The sequence below is a fragment of the Myotis nattereri genome (genome assembly GCF_964212035.1).
Source record: "Myotis nattereri genome assembly, chromosome: 4".
NCBI classification, from domain to species: domain Eukaryota; kingdom Metazoa; phylum Chordata; class Mammalia; order Chiroptera; family Vespertilionidae; genus Myotis; species Myotis nattereri.
This window is the reverse complement of record NC_138079.1, coordinates 99426004-99451199: the sequence shown is the minus strand read 5'-3', so window position 1 is coordinate 99451199 and position 25196 is coordinate 99426004. Positions and strand designations below refer to the sequence as shown.

Below are 25196 nucleotides of genomic sequence, written 5' to 3'. Positions count from 1 at the left end.
GCACATCCCTAATGGGAATGTGCCTGCACCAAGGTACATGCCCTTGACCGGAATCGAACCTGGGACCCTTCAGTCCACAGGCCGATGCTCTATCCACTGAGCCAAACCAGTTAGGGCAATTCATCTTTTTTCAATGTACAATTCAATGCTTTTTATTTTTTCTTAATCCTCACCGGAGGATATTTTCCCATTGATTTTTAGAGAGAGTGGAAGAGAGAGGGAAAGACAGAAACATCGATGTGAGAGAAACACATTGGCTGCCTCCTGCACTCGCACCAACCAGGGCCCTGAAGGAGCCTACAAGCGAGGCACATGCCCCTGACCGGAATGGAACCCGGGACCCTTCTCTCTGCAAGCCGAGGCTCTATCAGCTGAGCCAAACTGGCTAGGGCCAGTGCTTTTTAGTATATTCACAGTTACATTTTCATCATCCACCTTCCCTGCCCGCCCCCACCAAAAAACCTCACCATTAGCAGTCACTCCCCATTTCCCCCTACCCTTGGTGACCACGAATCTATTCTGTCTCGGTGGACTTGTGTTTTGGAAGTTTCATGTAAATGGTATCATATTATATGTGGCCTGTTGTGTCTGACTAAAACCTCCATTCTTTTTTGAAAAAATATTTTTATTGATTTCAGAGAGGAAGGGAGTGGGAAAGATAGAAACATCAATGATGAGAAAATCACTGATTCGCTGCCTTCTGCACATCCCCCACTGGGGGATTGAGTCCGAAACCTGGGCACATGCCCTGATGACAGGGAATAATAATTTTATTAAGTGAAAAGGCCAGGAAGCTCCCTTATATTTTTCAAAACCAACTGTAACTTCCACACAGGAAACCCAGGTACAATTGACAGTGGGGAACAAATTAATTGATTTCTTAGTCTGATATACTTTCATTTGTAATTCTGAGTGTTATCTTCAAATGTTGTTATAAAATAAACTGCATTGTAATCAGATCTATAACCATGGTATTTTAAGTATTTTTTGTCATTTAGAGATAGTCATTGTATTACTCTGATGCATTTGCAAAAACGTTACATCTTCTAACTTATTTCAATGTATGAATTTTGGACAAAAAAGTTCCAGATCATATTGTTAAAATAATAAAATTTATAGAACTCTTAAGGAATAACTGGATTTATAGAAATATTGGAAAATAATCAGGATAAACAAAAATTAATTATGGGACTGAATAAACAGAAGCTAATTATTATTCTTATGAAGACTATTGACAATATTGATTTTTAAAAACATTTGTTTTCTTAGAGCAAACTGGTAAATTGTACCTTGATAAGCAATATTAAAGCATTTATATTTTTCTCCCTATTTATTCTTCCAGAATTTAAAAACTCTTAATGAGTATTATTATTTTCATGGCAATATATTTATTTGTATGAACCCAATAGAAATCTGATTTTTTTAATAACAGGACACATAAAGCCAATTCCCAATTATTTTCTTTTTTTTTAATATATTTTATTGATTTTTTACAGACAGGAAGGGAGAGAGATAGTTAGAAACATTGATGAGAGAGAAACATCAATCAGCTGCTTCCTGCACATCTCCTACTGGAGATGTGCCCGCAACCAAGGTACATGCCCCCGACCGGAATCGAACCTGGGACCCTTCAGTCCACAGGCCGATGCTCTATCCACTGAGCCAAACCGGTTTCGGCCCAATTATTGTTTTCTTAATCAAGACTTTGACTGGAATGTTGAGTTTGAGAAAGACAAGCCTAGACTCTGGATATCAGCAAAAAGGCTTTAAGGAATGAAGATTGACTCTGAAGCCTATAAAAGCCCCTCGGAAAAATGGCCTGGTACCTTGCTTATATATATGGTTCATGGCAGTCTTTCCAGGTAAGGGACAGATTGCTTTCCTGGCAGATGGCAAGAAAAGAACCTCAAGACATTTTGGGGACTTCAAGAACTTGAGGAATTTACCCAAACCTATAGGTGTTGCAGGAAAAGCCTTATGGCAACTGTGTGACTTGGCTTCTTTGTCCTGAGGAAACTTTCTTGTGAGATTCCAGCAAAGCAGATTTAAAAAACCTATATGATCAATTGCTATTCCTATTGTGTTTATGCAAACCATCAGGCCAAATTGAAACTGGACTTAATATAGTAAATGAGTTAGTCTTAATTTGGCTCTTTGATAAAAATGAGGGTGATTTTAGGAGAAAAGATATATTTCAATAGAACCTATAATACACAGTTATGAATATTAGACTCTAGTTCAGTTAATTGTAAAATTTTCTTTTTCACTTATGAACTAGACTGGATCCTGAATTTTTCTAGTTTTCTGAAATATTTTGTCTACAACTTCCCTAACTTCCATGGAAATGGAAAAAAAATTGACAGTGGGGAACTGTAACAATGGAAAATTATAACCTACCCCACTATTCTTTTGACATTGTTTCTGTAAATGCTGACTTTAATGTGTAGCTTGTAGATAAACAGCATATTTGTATACGAATCCTAGGAACTAACTTCAGAAGATACAGACTCTGACCTTGAGTCATCCTAGGTCTGGGATTTTTTTAAAATTTAATTTTAACTTTTTAAAAAATTCTTTTTAAAAAAATATGTTTATTGATTTTCAGAGAGGAAGGGAGAGGGAGAGAAAGATAGAAATATCAATGTTGAGAGAGCATCATTGACTGGCTACCTCCTGCACACCCCGACTGGGGATCCAGCCTGCAACCTGGGCATGTGCCCTTGACTGGAATCGAAACTGGGACTCTTCAGTTTGCAGGCCGACGCTCTATCCACTGAGCCAAACCTGCTAGGGCCAGGTCTGGGTGTTCTGCTGATCTTCAAACATAGAACCAGAAGGACAAAAAACCAGGATGATGAAGACCAGAATGACACACACACACTAGACCAGCGGTTCTTAACCTGTGGGTCGCGACCCCTTTGGTGGTCGAACAACCCTTTCACAGGGGTCGCCTAAGACCATCCTGCATATCAGATATTTACATTATGATTCATAAGAGTAGCAACAGTACAGTTATGAAGTAGCAACGAAAATAATTTCATGGTTGGGTCACAACATGAGGAACTGTATTTAAAGGGCCAGAAGGTTGAGAACCACTGCACTAAACCCGTGGTTGGCAAACTTCGGCTCGCAAGCCACACACGGCTCTTTGGCCCCTTGAGTGTGGCTCTTCCACAAAATACATGTGGGTGAGCACGTACAGTGCGATTGAAACTTCATGGCCCATGCACAGAAGTTGGCATTTTGTGGAAGAGACACACTCAAGGGGCCAAAGAGCCGTATGTGGCTTGCAAGCTGCAGTTTGACGACCACTGCACTAGACCATCACTTGACCAGTTTTGAGGTCCTTATTGGAATGGACTGGACTGCAAGGAGAGAACTTTTCAACTCCCTTCCCTTGATTTCTTTGTTATGCTTTGCCTCTCCCTCCTTATAAAAGCCTCTGCCTGGCCCTGGCCAGTGTGGCTCAGTTGGTTGAGCATCATCCCATGCACCAAGAGGTTACCAGTGCACCTGGGTTGTGGGCTTGATCACCCCCAGTGGGGGGGGTGCAGGAGGCAGTCAATCAATATTTCTCTTTCTCTCTCCCTATTCCTTCCTCTTTCTCTAAAATCAATGAAAACATATTTAAAAACAAACAAACACCAAAACAAAAAACAATAACCCTGCCTACACTGAGATGTTGAGATGGGCTTTGTGACAACAGTCCTCCATCTCCTCACATGACCAGCACTTGAATGATACCTCTTTCCCTCTTCACTAGCACCTGTCTAGAGTTTGGTTTTTGCGGTGGCAAGCAGCCAAACTTGGGTTTGGTTACATTATCATCTTTTACCATATTATATTATTCACTTATTTTTATTTTTGTTTATAATCTTTCCTCCCACTAGAATGTAGATTCCTGGTGGACAACGTTTATCTCTTTACTCCACTCTGGAAGTTCAGCACCTGGAAGGCACCAAATGTTTGTTGAATGAATGAAAGACAGGCTGCTTTGTGCTACGTTATGGACCACCGCCCTTCTTTCCTTTCGTCCAGCTCTCCAAATTCTTTCTTCCCTCAGCACCCAGGCCATCCTTCCCTTTGTCTGAAACATTTTCATGGCTCTCTCTGTGGCTTCTCAGCTTTTGGGTCTTAGCTCTCTTCTTAAATGTCACCTTCCCAGACCCTAAAAACTCTTTCGCCTGCATCCCAGTCACTCTCTTCAACATCATTTATCTTCTTTATGGCTCTCTATTTGCTTACTTGCACACAATCTGGCTCCCCTACATAATAAGACTATGCTAAGTACATTGAGAAGCTCATGTCACCCCCATCTGTTTTACAGTATCTACCATCCAGAGCATTGTTGGATACCTCTGTGTTGGATGAATGAATGCACTTTTGAGCATGCTGGAAACGGCCTCAGGAGCACAATGGAGCCTGGGACCAGAGGGAACCCTCACCTATACTCCTGTCCCCTTCCCTTCCCAGCCATCCCAGAGACCACAGCAGCACAAGAGGTGGCAAGCTTAGAAAAGTTTAATTGCTGAAAATATCCCAGGCATGTGCAGGCCAGCCCCTGTGGGGCTCACACTCCCTTAACAGGCCATGAGCCTGTGATGCCTGCTTCTCCTGGCTTCAAGCCTGGGGAGCAGGGTGACTGTCCCAGACCCCTGAGGCTGGTGCTGCTCCAAATGGTCTGGCAGGGGGCCAGCCCCCAAAGGCCATTGACCAGAATTGGGCCAGCAGGCAAGATGAGGTGGCATATAACTGAAGGTGCTCTGCGAAAGCAGCCCATGTCCGAGTAGGGAAACCGGGATTCCAGGGCTTGCTCAGGGACATGCTACTGACCCCCATACTCATTCCACCCCCATGACTCTGGCTCCACATGCTAGCAGGCAGCTGAGAAGTTGGCAGTACCAGAGAAAGCAGAGGTGCAGACAATCCACGGGTGTTTTAGCAAGGCCTGGAGGGCATGGAAGTGCTCAAGGCCCAAAGAAAGCCAGGGTTCTGGGATGAGTTATGCCAGAGACAAAAGGTGCCTTCCAGTTTGAGGGTAAGATATGAGGTGTGCAGGGGCACTAGGTGGTTCTAGGAGGTGGCAACGGCAGGTGAGGCCAGTGGTGGCTTGGTAGGCAGACTAGTCCTGGAGAGATAAAGGAAAGAGTGGGTGGGAGTTGAGAAGGTGTGGAGAAGGGAGGTGGCACATGCTGCAGGGGTGAGTAGGGAGGGATGGGATGCCAGGCCCACTAATTCACTCACCCACTCGTCCTCGTCCACACCTTCGAAGGAGTCCTGGGGGAGCGGGTCCTCGCGATTCCCTAGCTTTGCCACCATGGCACTCAGCAGCTGGGACAGTGGACAGGAGAAGAGGTGGGAAGGGAATAGGACCTCTGACCCCAAGAATGTCGGACCCCACTTTGAACCCCATCAAGATTGTGAAAGAGGCATTTTGTTCTACTTTGCCCAATGTGGGTCAGGCTAGAGAACTGAAGGGCAACTAAGGGGACCCCATCCCCTCCCCACGGCCAGCCCTCTCCTGTGCCTACCTCTTCCTTCTTCTGCTGGTCTGACTTTTCTTCCAGGTAGAGTGCTGAGGATGGGGCCCTCCGGACAGGAGCTTCCCGGGGGGCCTGGCTCACTGGGGCGGGGCAAGGACAAGCATCAGGCATAAGAGTCCCTTCAGTGGGGGATCTTTGCCCAACCTTTGGAACCAGCCACCTAGGGGATTCTGTGGCAGAGACCCCCAGAGGTGGCATTAACAACTACTCAACCCTCTATTCATAAGGCCTGCCCTGAACACTAGGCTGTGTGCAAGCATGAGTATGTGAGTATGTGAGTATGTGAGTGTGCATGTATTGGGGGTGGGGACTTGTGATGGCAACATAGACTCTGGACCCTGCCCTCCAGTGGTTTAGTGACTGAGCCTGGAGACACAGCCATCCCATCCTTAGGAGCACCAGAGGTTTCTGCATGCCAGCAGGGACAGAGGATCTGTCTTCTGCCCCTTTCTCTAACCCCGACCCACTCCCTGCTTCCTACCCACCCCAGTCCCTCTTCTGACCTGGGGTCATGCCAGGGGGCTGCAGGCTGAGAAGCCGGGGCTGTCCGTTAGCACCTCCCAGCCAGTCTTTGGCACTGAGCACAGGCTCCCAGCTCATGGCTGTGTCTGGGAACACATCATCCTGGAAGAATTCTTTCTGCAGGGAGGGAGGAAGAGGCTGCCCAGAGGCACTGACCAGAGGCCCAGTGCACACTGCCATGCATGGGGAAGGGCTCCAGTTTGGAGTTTCTATGAGTTTCAGAATCTCAGCAGGGTAAGGGAACAGGTGCCCCAAAAAGTAGTGAGGGGGGCAGTTTTGGGAAGGGCCACTCAAGCCCCAAAGCCCCAGAAAGGGGCTGGGTGTTGGCATACTGGGCCCCCATCCTCACCCTGACTCTGGGCAACCGGAAGGCAACGGGCTCCAGGGAGGTCTGGCGAAGCCGCAGGCATCGGGCAAACTCTACTTCGCGCACATCACACTCTGTCTTGGGCAGGAGTACAAAGCCCTGAGGGGGTAGGGGAGTCAAGCTGGGTCTGGGGCCCAGAGCTCACAGCTGGGCACCGACCCCCAGGGTGCCAGTACTCCTCACTTAGGAGCACCAGGACCAAGGCCCATTTCTGGACAGATCAGTCAGGGCTGTTACATGTTTAACAACTGGCTCTCTGGAGGAAAACGCCCTGATTCATTGCCTATTCCCATGGTTTGAAAACTACTGCCATGGCTGATTTCATTGACTTGTTGCATACAGATGTGGGAAGGAATGTACAGTAGCATACCATCATATAGTACTTTCCATTGGACAGCTCTGACAAATGTAAATAACCTCAATGGCACAAAAGATAATAAAGTCAGGTAAAATAATTAGGAAATGATAAATTGAGTATTTATTGCCTTCATTTTTGTTTTGTTTTGTTAATCTTCACCCAAGGATATTTTCCCATTGATTTTTAGGGACAAGAAAGCGAAAGACAGAGAGGAACATTGATGTGAGAGAAACACATCGACTGGTTGCCTTCTGCATGGATCCTGACCAGGGCCTGGGCCAGGGAGGAGCCTGCAACCAAGGTACGTGCCCTTGACTGGAATCGAACCTGGGACCCTTTGGTCCACAGGCTGACGCTCTATACACTGAACCAAACTGGCTAGGGCTTTATTGCCTTCATATATGCCTTCATATATCTCATTGACCTCAGAGAGAAAGGAGAGGGAGAGAGAGAGAGAAAAATCAATGATGAGAGACTCATCAATTGACTGCCTCCTGCACCCTCCCCACTGGGGATCAAGCCCACAATCAATGGAGCATGTGCCCTGACCAGGAATCGAACCATGACCTCCAGGTTCATAGGTCGATGCTCAACCACTGAGCCCCAGGTGAGATAGAGAAAGGGGGGAGGGAGGGAGAAAGAGAGAGAGAGAGAGAGAGAGAGAGAGAGAGAGGGAGAGGGAGAGAGAGAGAGAGAGAGAGAGAGAGAGAGAGAGAGAGAGAAACATCTATTTGTTGCCTTCCATATGTGCCCCAACTGGGGATCGAACCCCCAACCTTTCGGTATACAGGACGATACTCCAACCAACTGAGCCACACCGGCCAGAGCTTGCTTGCTTTTATTTATTTATTTATATTTTTAATTTGAATTCTTTTTAAAAAAATATATTTTATTGACTGTTTACAGAGGAAGGGAGAGGGATAGTTAGAAACATCGATGAGAGAGTAACATCAATTCAGCTGCTTCCTGCACACTCCCCACTGGGGATATGCCCGCAACCAAGGTATATGCCCTTGACCGGAATCAAACCTGGGACCCCTTAGTCCGCAGGCTGATGCTCTATCCACTGAGCCAAACCAGTTAGGGCTAATTTTAATTCTTTATTGTTTAAAGTATTACATGGGTCTCCCTTTCCCCCACATTGACCTCTCCTCAGCTGCTCCCACCCCCCAGCACATGCCCTCACTCCCCTGCTGTCTGTGTCCATTGGTTATGCTCATATGCATGCATACAAGTCCTTTGCTTAATCTCTTACCCCCTCACCCCCCGACTTCCCTCATAGGTTGGACAGTATGTTCGATGGCTTGCCTTCATTTTTAGTAACTTATTTGAAGGCTCATATAACTTAACCTTATATAGTTTAACTTCCAATCATGGTTGAGTTTAACCACCAGCTGCTGGGAGCTGCTGAGAACACCTGACACGCCCCCTGCATTTCCCCAGATGGCCATGAGAGGGCGGGGGAGCCATATAGGACCGGGTAAATGGCATTTCAGGGCTCACCTTGTGGGGGTCAGGCGAAGTGAAGCTGTTACACTCCAGGAAGAAAGGGGCCTCAGGGAGCAGCTCGTACAAAAACACTCGGGTGTCACCCTGGAGGGGGTGATAGAGGGAAGAGTGAGGTGGTCAGCTAAAGCTGTCTTCACCCAATCTCCTCTCATCTGGCCCCTGCCCCGCACCTGTGCACCCTGCTTACCTTGCCCGTGAGTAGCACCAAGCTGGTGTCTGGGTCATAGTTGGGCAACAGGGTGGAAGGAGCCACGTCCAACCCCAGCACTGCCAAGGGGCCACCAGCCAGGGCCTTGGCTGAGTACAGGAGTAGCTGGCGCTCACTTCGGCTACAGCGGGTTGGGGGGTGGGGGGTGCAGAAACAGGTTCATATTGCTGGAGGGGCATGAGGCAGGGACTCCAACAAAGACCCTAATCTTGTCAAGCTGGGGGCTTCAGGGCCAGAGGAGTGGCCCCTGCCTATCCTCTTTTTTGATCCAGCCGTTAGAATTAGTGGTCTGGCCTAATGCAATAGTGTCCTAACTTGTCGCCTGCCTCAACCCCTCTTCCCTAACTACTCCCCCCAACCCTCACTGCCCTCCAACGCTCCTCAGCAGTCCGGGCCCTGATACCTGTCCCATGGCCACTGTGGCCCAATAAGTCTAGATTTTTCTCCCCAGGGTCTGTTTCCTGCCCTCTGCTCCAGCCAGGCTGGTCAGCTTCCTGGTCTTTCCACCCACACTTGATATCCTCTGGTTACTAGCTCCTTTGTGACCCAGTTCCCTGCTACACCTCCCTTAGGAGGCTCTCCCTGATCCCTCCTCCTAAGTGACAAATGCCCAATCCTTGGCCCTCCCAGTAGGCTTGCTTCTGTTTAGTGTGTTTCAACTAGTTCCCAGCTTTCATCCCTCTGGGCCCCCAGCTGACTCACTATTCCCTCCCTTCCCACATCCCTATCTCCCTCCCATCCATCCATCCATCCATCCATCCAGTAAGTGATGGGTGAAAACAGCTTCTGCATGCCTGACAGGTGTATGTGTGTCTGGGAGAGGGAGACACAAGTGGCTCCTGAAGTCTGGAAATAGGTATGATAGCTCCTCAGTCCTCACCTGTCAAAGCCAGACACCAGCAGACAGTGACCATCACACACCCAGACAATGCGGGCTCCACGGGCCCCCTCAGGCCCTGGGCCTTCCTGTTGGAATACAGCACATGAGGGTCAGCCAGGCCCCCAATGGGCCTGAGGACTGCCCCCATCCCATCTTGCTTACCTGCAGGGGCTCAGGGCTACTCCGGGGCTCATAGACCCGCAAGCATCCATCCTTGCAGACAGAGGCCAGCTGCTGCCCATTAGGACTCCACGCCAGGCCAAATATCTGGGGGCAGATAGGGAGGTGAGAGGTGGTCTCTTGCCCTGTGGCTGGCGCTTGCCCCCACAGCTATCCTACCTGGTCCCAGTGGCCCTGCAGCTTTAACCGTTCAACTCCAGCCTGAAGGTCCCAGATGCGAATGGTAAGGTCATAGGAAGAAGAGGCCAGTAGGTCGGCCGCCAGGGGGTGGAAGCGCAGAGAGTAGATCTTCTCTGTGTGACCTGAGGACAAGGCATGGGGTGATACTGAACTCCTTAGGAGCCACTGCTTGTCCCTCCGCCCCCTGCCCTACCAGGGCCCACCTGACCTGTCAGCACAGCCTCCGGCGTAGTAAGCACCTCCACTAGGCCCTCTGGGGGCACCCGCCACAGACGAATCCTGGCGTCCTCCCCAGCTGCAGAAAGCAAAGGCTCACCACTGCTGGGCCCAAGACACCCAGGCTCCCCCTGCTCCTCTTCAAGACCCTGGGACCGTCCCTCAAGCCCAGCACCCAGCCTCTTTACCCACGGCAAGGCGGTGGGGGTCAAAGGGGTCCCAGGCCAGATCGGTCACGGCTGTCCCATTCTGAAGGGTGGGCAGTGCTGTGTCAGGCAGGCGGCCAGGCTTCTGAAGCTGTGGGAGGTGCCCCCACCCCAAGTACCATTAGTAACAGGCAGGGCTGCAAGGCAAACAGCATGCCTGGGTCCCCACCCCCTGTAGCCGATGCCCCACTGCTGGGTGGCCCAAGCTCTTTGCCTTACCCACCTTGTGCTTTGAGTCTTAAGTGACAACTGTGAGGCCCCAGAAAGTGTGTGTGTGTGTGTGTGGGGGGGGGGGGGAGGTTGCGGGGAAGCGTGAGATGGTGGAAAGAGCTCCAACGTAGGGCTTAGGTGGCCTGGGTTCAAATCCCCACTTACACAGCTGTCCCGGCAGGTCCCTAAACCTCTCTGTGCCTCACCACTCTCATTTGTAAAATGGGGATAAGAGTGGCACCCCACATGGGGCAGCTGGGAGTATTAAAGGGGACGCTGGGTAGATGCCTAGCACATGGCTTGTGCTCAGGAATGTGGACTGGTGTGAATACGGATGCCTTTAGTGTCCCACAGGGACTTAGGGGCAGCTGTAGTAGGGTGGGGCTCTCACCTCGAGTACAGCCACCTGCCCACCACTGCTGAGCAGGGGCACGGCCACACGTAGCTGGTTGGCACAGAAGCCGTCGCTCTCACCGGGTGTGGTGAGGTTGAGCCCCTTGAGGTTGGTGATATGGCTGTCTCGGTGAAGGACGGTACCCTGAGCATGGCGGAACTTGGAACTGGGGCCTGGTGGGCAGTAGGGACACAGAGCCTTGTAAGGAGACCCTACCTGACCACCCTGGGCTGCCCTGCAGGAGGACCCCTCACTGCAGAACCATGCAGGGCATGTGCCCAGGCCCAGACCCCTGCTGTTCCAGCCGACACAACTGGCCCAAAATGGAAAGAAACTCGAGGTATCTCAGTGAAAGCGAAGGGCTCCAGGGAAGGTCCAGGCCACCCCCTTCCAGATGAGACTGACTTCATACCACAGGACATGGGACTCCACCAGGAGGGGAGACAAGCTGGGGTACAGAGGAGGATGACTGGGCTGGGGGTGGAAGGGTTAGCTGCCCCCTCACCACCCACTTACCCAGAAGGCTCTGCAGTGACCTCTGGCTGGGGCTGGTGCCAATGCCACTGGTGCTGGAGAGCGAGGGCTCCAAGCTGGATGGCGTGGAGGGTGAGATCAGAGAGCTGGGAGGGGAGGAGAAGCCCTCCTGGGGGCAAAGCACCTGGGATCAGTCACAGGCCCCTTGGTGTGTTGGCCAAAGAGAGGGGATGCTTGGATCATCACTCTGGGCGCCTCCTCCTGGACTGTGGCACACTGAGCTGGGCATGAAGCCTGGCTCTGGGATATGAGGAAGGGGCATAATGGCAGATGCTGACGGGGGGTGGGAATAACATGGGGGTTAAGGGAACTTCAGACCATGGGACAGCAGGTGGCAGCTGCTGGCTCCCAGCATTTGTGGGAAGGCGGGTGCAGGGTGGTTAAGATCTGCCAATATTTCAAGAGAAGCCAGAAGTCTAGATTTTATGTGACAGTCTCACTTTCTACTACATGTTTGTCATGCCTGACAGCTAGAAACGGTTAAAAAGACCAGGGGCCTCCCACTGGCACTCACACTGGGGTCCTTGTTGCCTGTAGGCAGCTTCGCGGGCTGGACTGCATCAGGGGAGGGCTCTGTAGGGGGTACCAGGTGGGAAGTGAAGCTGGGGCGAGGCTGGCAGGTCGGGTTGAGACTGACCTTCTGTACCTGTGAGGGAGGCAGCAGTTGAGGGGTGGGAAGGGATGGGGGACACAGGACAGCTGAGTTAGTGCACGGCTGGACTGTGAGGGCATGCATGGGGCTGCTGTCAGGAGGGCTTCCAGGGGCTGGTGGAGACCAGGAGCAGCCAGCCAGGCCTTGGTCCTACCTGCAGGTTGCTCCCAGCCCACCAGGAATGTGGTTCAGAGGCAGGCACGCAGCCTGCAGTGTCGGGGAACAGGTCCTCGTAGAACTCCACAGCCTGGTGGCAGACAGGTATGTGGTCAGTGAGGCACGAGGCCCCCAGGCCCTGCCAGGCCCTCACCCCGGCCCCCCTCACCTTGCGGGGCACGTGGAAGCTGATGGGCACGATGGCTGTGTCAGTCAGCTGAAGGACTCGGAGTACCTCACAGCCCATGACAGCCAGCGCCCTCCGCGGCACAAGGGCAGCCCCCCGAAGCACATTCTCCAGGAGGCACTGGGTCACTATTGGGGAAACCACAGGAAAAGAATCAGGGTGGTCAGGGGAGGGGAGAAGGGGAGGAGAGAAAGGCAAGGGAAAGAGGGCAGGGGAAGAAAGAGAAAGGGAGGAGAAAAACACACACTAAGAAAACAAAAAAACAGAGGGGAGGGGAGGGTGAAGGGCAGTGCTTACCTGGGCTCAGTGCCGGCTGTTGGGGGGCCACCTCGTAGCAGTACAGCTGGCTCTCACCCTGAAACGAGCCTAGCCTAAGGACCCTCATTGACCAAACTCCGGTGACCTGGGGCAGCCCCAGGCCCAGTACCAGCTCTCCCATTCCTCTCTAAGGACCCGAGCTACAGAAGCATGGCAGACACCATGCGCTGGGCAATGAGCTGAGCCCTCAGTGGACTTCACTTCACCTGTTCTTCATCAGCACTGGGAGTATACGTTCAGTATTTACAGACTGCCTACTCTCTACCACGCTGCCCTATTTTCACCCTGTTCTCATGACGCTGACATTCACGGATGGAGACTTGGAGGCCTAGATGCTGGCAGGAGGCTGCTCAGCCTGGCACTAGTGGAGCCTGGGGAACACTGTTCTGGTTCCTCCTTTCTGAGGGCGGTAGCATCCTGTACTCCCCACTCTCCCAGATGTCTGCTTAGGTCTAAGGTCAGCAGTAGGCTTGGCATGAGCCCCAGGGGCCAGACGTGGGTGGACATGGGTAGGGGTGCTAGTGGTGGGGTGGTTCCAGCTTTTCCCTTACCTTTCCTGCCAGGACCAGGAGCCCAGAGTCTGGGTCCAAGAGGGGCATCAGAGACCTGTGGGGAGAGAACTGGTTGATGGGTGGAGCCAGCCACCCGAGGTCCAAGGGCAGTAAGAGGTCTGTGAGCCTTGTGACCCAGATAAGGGCTCAGGCCAAGCATCACAGTGGCTGGGAGGGATGTGGTCCCTCCAGCTGCATCCAGCTAGTCCCCCAGAACCCTCTGTCTCATCTCCCTGTGCTACCAACACACCAAGCATGTCCAACATCCTAAACTTTCTTTTCCAGAGTCCTCCATCTGCTACCTGCTTCACTTGGAACCTGTGCTGGGCCCTGGGCACAGGGGATCCATCCCCTCTTTCTGTACCTCAGCCCCAATCTCACCCCAGGCAGACCCCACATTTTGTCCCTTGTCCCTGGTCCCACCTTAAGCAGCCTAGACATCATGCCAGCATTACCAGGGCAGGTGAGAAGGTGCTGGAACTCGGGGGTTCCCTCCATCCCCATCCAGTGCAGTTGGATGTTCCAGGTCTGCACTAGGGTTTGGGGGCCATCTCCTCAGTCACCCCAGGCTCCTGGGGCCCTGATGACATCTTAGAGACTCAAATTCCCCCTCCACACCAACCTTGATCCCCTGTGGCCAAGCCTGAGCCAGAGCAGGACTTCCTTTGCTGCCAAGCTTCCCTGCCTCCCCGTTCTTCATCCCCCTGTTCCCAAGGCATGTCTGGGGAGGGGCGGTGGCTGGGAACATGGAGGGAAGGCTGGAGGCCCCCAGCACCCCTGCTGCTCTGTACCCATCTGATTTTGGCCAAGGGCCTGTGGCTGGCCAGGGATTTACGATGCCCCTTTTCCAGGCCCTGAGGAGGCCCTTCGTAGCCCCCAGCCCTGTGAACATTGCCTTCCAGCCCATGGTCTCGGGGGCAGGGGGTCCAGAACTCTGGCAGGTGCCTTCATCCATTTGTTTCCTGGTCTTGGTTTCATGTCCCTGGGGACCCACAGGATTGGGTCCCCATTTTGACACTTGTCTCCACACAGAACCCTGTCCTCACTGTGGTCCCAGTGGTCAGCAGTCACCCAGCTGTGACAGCTGCCTCTATCCCCACCCAAGCAACAAAGGGCCCAGCCCTCTCCTCCCCTGCCTGTCCACCCCTCCCAGCCAACTTCCCAAAGCTTGCCTGCTGCCCACCTACACCCCACTCACATACCCTGCTGGGAGCTACAGTGAGCTGAGCAGCTGGGTGGGGCCCTGGGTGTCTCCACAGCTTCCTGGAAGACCCTGGGCTGGTCACCTGTGAGTAATACAGCCTCTAATTACTCTCCAGCCCAGCAGGGAGAGTTGGCTCAGAACTGCCCTTCTTTTCTTTTTTTAAAAAATATATTTTTATTGATTTCAGAGAGGAAGGGAGAGGGAGAGAGACAGACAGAAACATCAATGATGAGAGAAAATCATTGATTGGCTGCCTCCTGCATGCCCCCTGCTGGGGATCAAGCCCACAACCCAGGCATGCGCCCCTGACCAGAATCGAACCCAAGACCCCACAGTCCACAGGCTGACACTCTATCTACTGAGCCAAATCAGCCAGGGCCAGGACTGCCCTTCTTGACGTGGTCTGACCACTGCCTGCCTTGGGGGAGGGGCAGGCAGGAGGGACAAAGGAATGTGTGGCCTGGGGTGCCCCCCACACTGATGCTGGCTTCAGAGGGGTTGGACACGGGTCCATCCAGCAGCTCTAACAGGGCTTTCACTCAATTCATTCTCAATCATTCATTCCTTAGGCAAGTTGGTTTGTGCCCAGCCCTTGACTCCACCTATAGGCATGACTGGAGGTGGATACAAAAGACCCCACCTCTGACCTCTAGAAGTTCCCAACCTGGAGAGGCAGACACAGTCCACAGATAAATATGTGAAGGGAAAGTTCTCTGAGGACACACAGCAGAGAGCAGAGGGGATGTTCCCAAGTCCAGGGGAGAGAGTTCCAGGCAGAAAGAGCAGCATGAGCAAATGGCCTGTGGCAGGTGGGTGCAGGGGCTGTTTGAAGAATGAGGACAATGTAGTTGGTGGCCTGGGCAATTACGGTGAAGGTCTGAGGCTTGGGGAGGCTAGATGCAAGACAAGATGGGATCTAATACATCAGAAGGAGTGTTCTGCCTCCATCAGATAAGCAACGAAAAGCTGATGGCACATCTGAAGTATTAAAACAGGGATAGGAGCCGATGTGCAGAGGTCACCATGTGGGTAGGGGGAGTGGAAACAAGAGATGATGGGCTCAGGGCAGAGTCTGAGGACAAGTGGGCTGGGCACTCCTGCTGCCTGGGTGAGAACGGGCGGGACTGTAGTCTCCAGCACAGCACTGATGGCTCACCTGTGCTCTACCCCAACCTCCTAAGAGGTCTGACCTGGCCTCCCTGCACACCCCCATCAGTCCCAGCTGGCCAGCTTACTGACTCAGGTGCTGGGGTGCGGGGGCAGGAAGTCATAGAGGGCAGGGCTGGCTCCTCCAACAGGTCAAGCCAGTCTTCCTCACCTCAGGCAGAGCTCTCTGAGCAGCTCGGTAAGGCGGGAGCACCTGCCTGCCAAGGCACTGGCCAGGAAATAGGGTCATGGCACCAGCCCCAAGGGTTGGCCAACAGCTAGCATGGGCCTGACCCCAGGCCTTACCAAGAAAGCCACGCTAGGTCTGGGTCTAGAATGCAGAATGGAGCCCCTGCCTGGCAGAGGGCCAGAGGTGGTGAGAGCTGGCATAGTCACCTCTCCTGCTGCCATGGCACAGGGGGAGGACTAACATCTGGGCCTGCCACTGAAAAGGGCTCTGACCAGGGTCCAGTCTAGAGCTCAGATCTGCCTCCTAGCTCTGAGCCCAAGTTCCCGGAAGATGCAGGATGATGGTGGTATAGAGTGGGTCACACAGGGATCAATCTCTGATAATTATATCAACTCTCCCAATATTCTAACAACACAGGAAGTAGTGAGGTGTGCCTGCTTCATTAGGCCTTCTCTGGTTCTCCCCATCAGCCCACATCTTGGCAATGCCACTGCTCCAAAGCAGTCCAGGTCCCTTGGATCTGTCTCCGTCATCCAGGCTGGGCTGTGGGGATCTTGGACTAAGCTCAGCCTCACACTCCTCAAAGAAGCTCCAGGTAACCAGGTTCTAAAGGGAGGTGGTATCTTGAAGGCATATGAGGAAAAGATGGACAAACTTGGGAGTGGTCTCCTGGAAGCTGCCCTTGAACCTCTAGGTGGATAAGAGCATGGCCTGAGTCCAGGGTGCAAGATCATGACAGGAGATGGACCATTTAGGCAAATAGGGTCTCTCCATCATGGAGAACTGGCTGCAGAGGTAAGAGGCTTCAGGGCCTCTTCTTTGGGAAAAGTCAAGCTGGAGGTCCTCAGAACACCCACTCCCTCCTACAGTATCTGTGGACACTCCTGAGGGTGTTAGGGGACACAGGACACAAAGGCAGAGACATAAAGACAGTCTGACCAGAGCCACATGGTGCTTCAGGAAACTGAGTGAAGCAGCCTCATGTGAAACATCTGGGAGTGGTGGGGACTGCAGTGACCTGTGAGCCTGAGGTTTGGTCAGAGGGGGCAGTTGCCACTGGCTCCAGCTGAGAGTTCCTGTTCAGGCAGGCTGGGAAGTCCCACTTTAATGTGAAACCACCGAATTTTTAATGTTTGCAATGGCATCAAAGTTTTAAAAAGCCCCATATAGGCCAAATGAAACACACCCAAGGGCCAGCTCTGGTGCAGGAACAGTGGTGCAAAAGTTACGCTACACATACACAAATATCAAGATAATCAAGGAGGGCAGGTGTGGCATCCAGACCCCTGCCTATCCTGGAAAGGGGCCCTGTGGGGGAGAAGCCCTGAGGAAGCTGGGAGCTGAGAGGGGAAGTCTGGGAGGTAAGTGTTGCAGCTGGACCCTACTTAGCTAATTAGCAACTGGACATGGAGGCTGTCCGTCTTCTGGAGGTGATCAAGTCCCGCAAAGACCACCTATGCTGCCCCCCCCACCCCATGGTGTGGCCCAGCCTCATGGGACAAGCCCTCGGGCCTGAGACTCACGCTGCCCCAGGCAAAGGCCTTGGCTGCAGGCCAGGCTAGAAGAGGCGGGTGTCCAGGGGCCCTCTGGAACTTAGGAGCTGAGCTGGGTCCCAAAGCTGAGGCATGCCTCTGACCACAAACATGTATGGGAGGAGGGCAGAGCCTTTTCCTGGAATCCTCCAAGGCAGGGGATTTTTCTGGACTAGTCCAGCCCCTGGCACACGTCCCTCTTGCCCCATCAAGGGCCACTGTCAGCTGCACTCAGGCCCCACCCACTGACGATGAGGCCCAACCTCCCTCCCCATCCCAGGCCCCCCACCCCCACAAACACATTCTGGCTTTGGAGCTGCCTGTAACTGTGGTGCCTTGGACAGAAGGTCACTTCCCTTCTGTGTCTCAGTCCCTTCATCTAAAACACGGGAAAGGTGACCCAGGGATGCTCACAGCCTGAAAGTCGTCATGTCTAAAAGGACCCCAGAACTCAGATTTGGTGTTAAGAGTTTGTTATCTAGGAGGCTCTCAGAAGAGCCTGCCCAGGAGTTGTTGAAATTGGGATTAACTACCAACAATAGCACATTCAGAGATTTCACCTAAAAAATATAATAAAAATCCAGATTTCCAGTTTCTCTTGAAAAACCCAAAGTTCTGGCAGGCTGAAGCAGGTCGTGGGGGCTGAGTTCCTACACCTGCCCCCACTCCCCTCCTCCCCTGCCTGTCCAGGTCTGCACAGGCTCTGGGGTCTGTTCTTCGGATTTATATCACCTGTCTGCTATGTCACAAGCACCGGAGTTTGGGACTCTGTCTCACTGAAATTCGCTTGCTTTCTATACGGAAAAACAGGGACCTGTCCCGGGTCATAAGCCAAACACGGCTCGCCGGCCTGGAGCTTTGGACTCCTGACTCCGCACCGGGAAAGACACGATCTCTCCCGCCCCCGAGTTAGGGAGGTTGCGGGGTGAGGACCAGGACGCCCAGCCAAATGACCCGTTCAGTGGGTAGGGGAGGCGGGTCTCCCTTGGCCCCTTTCCGCCCCGGCCAATGGGGAGCAACCCCGCCCCCCCGCCAGCGGCAGCCCCTCCCCCCTGCCTTAAAGGCGCGACCCGCCTCCCGCGAGCTGCCTTCGCAGCCTGAGCTCACGGCGGGGGTACGTGGACGCGGTTGCCTCGGGACCCAGGAACCCTCCGGTCTGGCCGGCGGGGAAGGACTGAGGCCGTGGCCCGCCCCGCCCGGCTCCCGCCACTGCTGTCCGGTGAGTGTCTGCTGGGCTGCGGACGGGAATGGGGGGCGCCACGGAGGCGGGTTATGCACATGCGCCGACCACCCGTGCAGATCCCCCTCCGCACGCACACGCACTCAGGGCGGGCATGCGCCCTCAGCCCCGCACCATCACCTGGGCCGACCCGGCCGCGGACAGTCTTGGCCGGGTGCGCGCGCGGATGTGTGTGTACAAGGGCTAGCCGACCGGCCGGCGGGGCTGCGAGTAGACAAAATAAACACCCCCTCCCTCGCTTCCTCCTCCCACGGCTGGGCCCTCCGGCATGACCAGTTTTATGAATCAAATCCCTTTGAGGGGATGGCCACGCCATAGTCTTGGGTTACTTTTACCTCGTAAAGTGGGACGGTCTAGTTCTGTACCTGGAGCCCCGGTGCCCCTGTGCAGATTGGCCCGCTAGGGTCCTGAGGGCCCTTGTCACTCAGGACAGAGCTGAAGTGGAGGGGCCACAAGTATGCAACCCAGGGAGGTGTAAGCGGGTGGCTGGCAGGTACTAATGCACCATTCCACACCGCCACCCGCCCTCCCACCCCCTCCACTCCAAGACACTGCAGACCTTGAGTGCCTGGGCCCCAGGTATTATCATCTCTGCCTCTTTCAGAGAAGGGGCTTTGCTTGGGCTTTGAACCCAATGGCCTGGAGCCAGCCTAGTTCTTTGTGTCCCAGGGCTGGCAGCACTGGGGCCTGAGGGCTGCCAAGGTCCCCCTGTGGTCACTGGCAGATCAGCTGATTGGTGCCAACCATTCCTTAACCATTCCCACACCAGGGTTGCTGACCACTTCTCCACCCTGGGGAATAGGGATGGAATCTGCAAGGTGGGAAGGAGGAAGAGAAGAGGCCCTGAGAGTCCCAGTGTCCCCTGCTTGCCTTTTGCACCAAGGGTAGGTGAGGCTCTGGAGAGAGGCACCAGGTCCCAGTGTCCCCCTCCCCAGGCCAAGAGCTTCTGGGGCTAGAGGAACTGGACTGGACATCAAAGGACCCTTCTCACTACGCTGGACTTTTGGATGTTAAGGGTACAAAGGGGTGGCTGGGCTGGTACCCTCCAAGTAGGGCCCATTCAAGCTGGTCCAGCAGACAGTGAATCCAGTTAGGGCCCAGTTGTTGGCAGGGCCCAACAGCACTAAGGCAGGCGGGTAGGGGGATGGGAGAGCAGTCCCCTGAGTTTGCTGTCTTCTCCCAGGGGAATCAGGCCCCAGAGCTTCTGTAAACAGAGTGTCAGAGGCAGGAAGAGGGCTCTGGTAATGAGCAGCCCAGCTGGATTCCCTCCAGACCATTATTTGGTCTCTCCTGGGCCCAGGGAGGGACAACCAGCATACTCATGCCAGGCTGGGGGCCTAGGCATGGCCTGACCCCACCTCCCTGGCTTTGTGCTGCTGTAAACTGAAACAGCCACCCTGGGACCTGTGGGTCCAGAGAGTCAAATGGGACCATTGGGGGCCAGTGTTCCAGGGCATTTGCTGGGATGGCACCACTCTCGACTCTGGAAATGGGGAAGGCAGTTCAATCAACACGAGAAGACCCTTAGACATGCTCTTCTTTCCCCAAGAAGGCCCTCCTGTCAGGCAGCCCCAGGGCCAGGGAGATGCCCTGAGCAGAAGATGAGTCCTGACACCCCCCACTACAGCCCTGAGGGAGTTGGGACAAGTCCCAGGTAAAGAGAGTTGAGTCCTCGTGGGGGCTTCTAAGTTGACCCTATCCCCGGGCTAGGCAGCTCATGGAAACAAGAAAGCGGGGTCCCAGCTGGGCCCAGGAGGCAGCTTCCACCTCAGCAGGCCAGCCGGCCAGTACCCCCTGGTGACCAGAGAGAAGCATCCCTGACCACTGGCAAGCCCTCAACTCATGGGAAGGGCAGCAATGCCACCTAAATGGGTTAGTGACCCCTTCCGGAGCCCCCCTCAGCTCTCCTTAGAGTCTCCTCCCTGGGTTGGGGAGCCCAAGGCTCTGTCTGCACTGCCAAGAAAACCAGCTCCCCTCACTCCTGTGGAATTTGTGAGAGTTCTTGGAGAATGGGGAGGGAGGGTGTGTGTGTGTGTGTGTGTGTGTGTGTGTGTAAGAACACAGCCCACTGGGCGTGTTTTGGGCGTGGGTGTATGTGTGCGCGTGACTGGAGCAGGGCTATGTTTGGGGGCGGGCAGGGGTGCTGCGGGAGTCTGCATACACCACAGGCGGGCGGGCGCAGGCTCAGCCTTCTTCCTTTTATCGGTTTCCACATTCCAGAGTCAGCCGGATTGCTTTCCCTTAGCTGGCTGGGCCGCCTGGCCGGCCAGGCCTGCAGGCCTCCCCCGCTTTTCCTCATTCCAGCTTCCCTGGGTATGAGGAGGCTGGGGCAGGCTCCCTTAGACCACCTCGGTTTTAGGGGGTGGGGGCAGGCGAGGAGCCAGTTCTTCTCCAAGGTTGGGGAAGGCCCCCCCACCAGTCTCCTCCAGAGAAATGCAATAAGGCTCTGACATTCCTCTGAGGCTGCCTGAGAGATTTAATTAAGGAGGGAGGAGAGAGCTGGCTTGCCTTGAGAAGGGGCTGGCGCTGGGGCTGGGGCTGGGGCGGTCACTGGATAGACAGCAGTGAGAAGTGAGGGGAGGTGGGGGCAGGGGGTAGCTCCCCTTATCAATCCCACCTGCCCACTGATCAGTGCACAGATCCCAGGAAGGGCCAGCCACTTCTGCCACAGGGTGACTTAGATCTCTAGGCATGGTGAGCATGAGAAGGGCAAGACCTCCTCTGGGGTCACTTCCTTCTCAGACCCCGTCTAGGTCCCAGACAGCCTGGGCCCAGCTGGCGTGGGGCTGGTGGCCTCCCTTGGTGACTAAGGCCTTCCTCTGGCAAAGTCAGGGTTAATTGCAGGGTTAGGACCTTTCTTGATGGGTGCTTGGCCCTGGGTGGGGACAGGGCAGTGAGGGGCCCAGTGTCTGAGCCCAGCCCTGGTGGCATCACACCTGCGCGTGCCAGGAGAGGCATCTGGACTGGCCCATTTCTAGTTGGGCCCCAGCCACCACATAGCTCCCGGGGCAGCAGGTGTCCTCTCCCAACAGAGTGGCACCTCTCCTGACTGAGATGGCACGTCCCGCTGCCCTGAGGGCTCACTTCAGCTGTGGCTTGGCCTTAGTCACTGATCTTCCTGCCCTGGGCTGACAGGTCTGGTAGCTACCAAGTCACCCACAGTGTCACAGAAGGTCCCCACCCGAGGCCTGCTCTTCCCCCACACCTGCTCAGGGATCTTGCCCTGACTGGGAGAAACAAGCTGATGTCCAGATTGTCCCCTTTGCAGCCTCCTGTCCCAGGGGCTGCGCCCTGGCTGGAGGGGAGACTCAACCAAGGAGCTTTTCCAAAACACAGCTTGCCAGACCTCACCCCAGACATTCTTATTTCGTGAGCCTGGGGGTGGGGCCCAGGCATCAGGAACTTTCCAGAGCTGTCAGGGTGATTCTGATGTGCAGCTGGCACTGAGAAGCCCTTGGGGTTCCAGGTGGGAGATGGAAGCCCAGCAAGGGAAGGGAACTGGATGAGGTCACTAATTGAGTGTCAGGGTCTTATCTGTAAATGAGCAGAGCCAGTTGGAGTGGTGGATGGGGTAAGGCAGAGACACCGAGACTGGTGGGGACCTCCAGCTTAATCATAGGGCAGGGCTCTGGCCCCCCCTGGAGAGAGGGCCATCTCTGAGGAACCTGAGGCTCTGCCCTCTTGGCCCCTTCTCTGAGGACCCAGGAGAGAGACTCCCAACCGCTCTGTACTGCTGGGCCAGGGGCTGCTTTGTCCTGGGGATGGGGAGACGGGTGGGCCCGACCTGGGCCCTGAACCTCCTCAGACACGTCAGCGAAACTGGAGCCAGCTGTCCTGGCCGCCGGCACAGTCCCGCCTGCCTGGAGGGTTGGCAGACTCCTGGGCTGGGCTGCTGCCAGGCCTGGCCGGCAGTGCTTAGCCCGGGCGGGCCAACACTGGGAGCCAGAGGCCCAGGGCCCCAGGGTCAGGCCTATAGTACCCGACCCCTGCACTTACTCTGTAGCGTTGGGCACAGGAAGGGGGTATGCTGGCCTGTCCTTCCCCAGGAGCAGTGAGATGCTTCAGTCTTAGATCTGATGCAGTCACCCAAATGCCCAGGTTCCACCCATTTTCTAGTCCCTGCCTGACCCAGGGCAGATGCCTCTGTGTGTCCCATACTTGGGAGTGGGTGGGGGCACTCTGGGTCCTCTGAGAGCTGCGATGATGGATGTCCTTACTCATAGAGCCCTCACTCTGCTCTCCCCTCACCCTGAAGTCATATGCTGAAGGGGACTGGCCAGAGACAGCTCACCCCTTACCTCCTCCAAAATTAAAGGTTCCTCTCCATCAGGCTGCTCTCCTACGCCCATACCCAAGGGTGGAGGTGGGGGAGGGGGGTGGGCAGCCTCTACATGGAGGCTTTACCCTCAGCCCAGGAGGCTTCCTGTCTGTGCTGAAAGTAGCATGAAGCCTCTCACACTATGGCATCCTTCCCAGAGTGGACTCAGGTATTATGGGTAACACCCTCAGTAGCGAATGTTGACTGACCACTCAGAATGTACTCCAAGTACAAACTAAACAACCCTGAAAACCAGGTGCTATTACCAGCCCCCCAACTTAACAGATGGGAACTGAGGTGAAGGCCCATGGCCAGGCTGCAAACACAGGTAGTCGGACCCTAAAGTACCATCCCCAAAAACTGTTCCTTGGGGTTTGGCAAGGCCAGCAGCAGCAGAGCCCAGGACTCTGCCTGCTGCCTCTTTCCACCAAACCATGGCAGGGCCAGGCCAAGGTAGGGCTTTGTTGAATCTAGATGGAGGACCGAAGCCCTGGACCCTGTTGCCCTCTCCCTCTAGTCTCCCGCCCCGCTCCCCCCCCCCCCCCGCCCCCTCCAAATGCCAGGGTTGCCTCCAGAACTCTCCCCACACCCTTTTCAGAGAGAAAGGTCCCACCTCCCTGCCTCAGGTCAGCGGATCAGATATCAAAGCCCAGGCCCCTGGTCCTTCAGAGCTGCTGAAATTGTAACTGGCTGGACAAGGGCAGCCATGACCCAACCCCCCTCATGAGGCACCCCCACCCCCAATGCACTCACACACCAGCATGGGCCCAGACAAGCAGAATCGCTTCCAGAACTTGTTAGAAGAACTTGCGCATTTGAAAACAAACAGAATACTGGGTGCTCAGAACAACTCTGAAGGGTGAAGCAAGGCAGCTGAGAAACCCAGGAAACAATTTAGGGGCAGAACTTGGGCCCAAATTCAAGCCTCTGTCTCCTATTATCCTACTACCTGATGCTTGCTCCTCCACGGTCAGTCTTGGCCCTCTGTGCCCCTTCTTTTGGGAGGGGGAGTTGTCTGATGTCTGCTCTGCTCTTGGTGCCAGGCCCTTGTGGGAGAGCCCGTGGAGCTACCAGCCCTCATTTGCTGTTTTCCAAAGCCCCTGTGCCAATCCTTGCTGAGTGATGGATCTGGGCTCAGGCCAAGGCGCTCACTCCTGCCTCCTAGGGAGTGGGAAGCAGGTTAGCTGCTGCCTGTTGAAGTCTCCCCAGCCCAGGATGCCAGTCGCTCTTCCTCATGCAGCCTTTGCTCCCAGCTACTCAGCCAGATTGCCACTCAGGTCCAGACAGAGTCATAGCAGTCACTGCCTCCCTCCCCCATGAGGACTTTGCTGATTCAAGGGAGCGAAGCCTAGAGCCCATGCTGGCCCCCTCCTTAATGCAGAATGGGGAGTGCCCCTAGCAGTGCCCCAGTCTTGGGAGGTGTCTCCTCTGAAACGTCTGGGGGACAGATGAAGAAGCCTAGGCACTGGGAGAAACCACTGTCTACACCTTACAGCTCTGACACCCATGGCCCAGGGTTGCCTGACGAGAGCATGCGTTCTTAACCATGACCTTATACAAGTCCTATGGGAAGCCAACGTCACGGGTGACCAAGCTGGCCACATGGAGGGGTCCCCTCCCACCCTGAGTCTGGCTGCTCTCTTCCTGACCCCGGCCTGTTCCTCCAGGAGAGCTGATTCAGGGGGAGGTGGCTCACCCCCCACGTCCACGTGGGGGTGGGGGATGCTCATAGCCCACATCTGGAGGCCAGGCTGAACTCTGAGTCAGTGAGGGTGGAGTAGGTCCTCACAGGGGAGTAGGCTGGGTGGGGTGCACAGATCCCCCTTGAGATGGCACTGGCAGGGCCAGGGATGCATGTGACAGCCAGGAATCTAGAGAGCAGGGGAAGGGGCACTGGCTAGGGGTCAGGGAAGGCCTCCCTGGCTCACTTGTGAAGGGCAGTCATCAGTGTGAACTAGTGAAGGGCAAGACCAATGGCCCCACTTCCCAGGCAAGGATGACCCTGCAGGTGGGCAGGGTACCAAAACTGGCGGCAGGCCTTTACCTAGAACTGGCCTAAGACCACAGTAGCCTCCCCAGTGACTTGTTGAATCCATCCTCGGACCACCTGCCCATCTTCCACCTCATATTCCAGCACACTTCCCTATTTGAGGGAGGGACAACCCAAATAGATGGCAGTGGGGCAGAAGGCACCCTGGGTGGGGGGGGGGCCATGTTACCTGCCTTTGCCTGACAGCCGGCCAGTATGGGGGAAGGGGAGGCTGCGCCCAGCACAAAAGGCCCTTGTGTAAGCAGAGGTGCCTGGAAGGGAGGGGTGCTGGCCTCTCTCGGGCTATACAGGCTCAGATCGTGGGGACTACTGCTGGGGGTGGCACCTAGATTTTCCCCAAGAGCC

General features: G+C 54.6%; 1 protein-coding gene across 1 annotated transcript in view; it reads right to left on the bottom strand.

The window, feature by feature from the left end:
• Positions 1-4505: 4505 nt before the first annotated feature.
• The window catches only part of LOC308518239 (coronin-7), a 57611-nt gene continuing 36920 nt past the window's right edge, over positions 4506-25196 (bottom strand). The window contains exons 10-28 of the mRNA XM_081089860.1: positions 13172-13226; positions 12600-12657; positions 12285-12430; positions 12114-12206; positions 11822-11953; positions 11290-11416; positions 10771-10946; positions 10152-10260; positions 9956-10042; positions 9727-9869; positions 9550-9654; positions 9388-9473; positions 8487-8628; positions 8294-8383; positions 6415-6531; positions 6047-6182; positions 5532-5623; positions 5245-5331; positions 4506-5128 (exon numbers count right to left, since the gene is read on the bottom strand). Of these exons, the coding sequence (XP_080945986.1) occupies positions 5123-5128; positions 5245-5331; positions 5532-5623; positions 6047-6182; positions 6415-6531; positions 8294-8383; positions 8487-8628; positions 9388-9473; positions 9550-9654; positions 9727-9869; positions 9956-10042; positions 10152-10260; positions 10771-10946; positions 11290-11416; positions 11822-11953; positions 12114-12206; positions 12285-12430; positions 12600-12657; positions 13172-13226 (1987 nt within the window). The 3' untranslated portion in view covers positions 4506-5122. The remainder of the gene's footprint in view (positions 5129-5244; positions 5332-5531; positions 5624-6046; positions 6183-6414; positions 6532-8293; positions 8384-8486; positions 8629-9387; positions 9474-9549; positions 9655-9726; positions 9870-9955; positions 10043-10151; positions 10261-10770; positions 10947-11289; positions 11417-11821; positions 11954-12113; positions 12207-12284; positions 12431-12599; positions 12658-13171; positions 13227-25196) is intronic.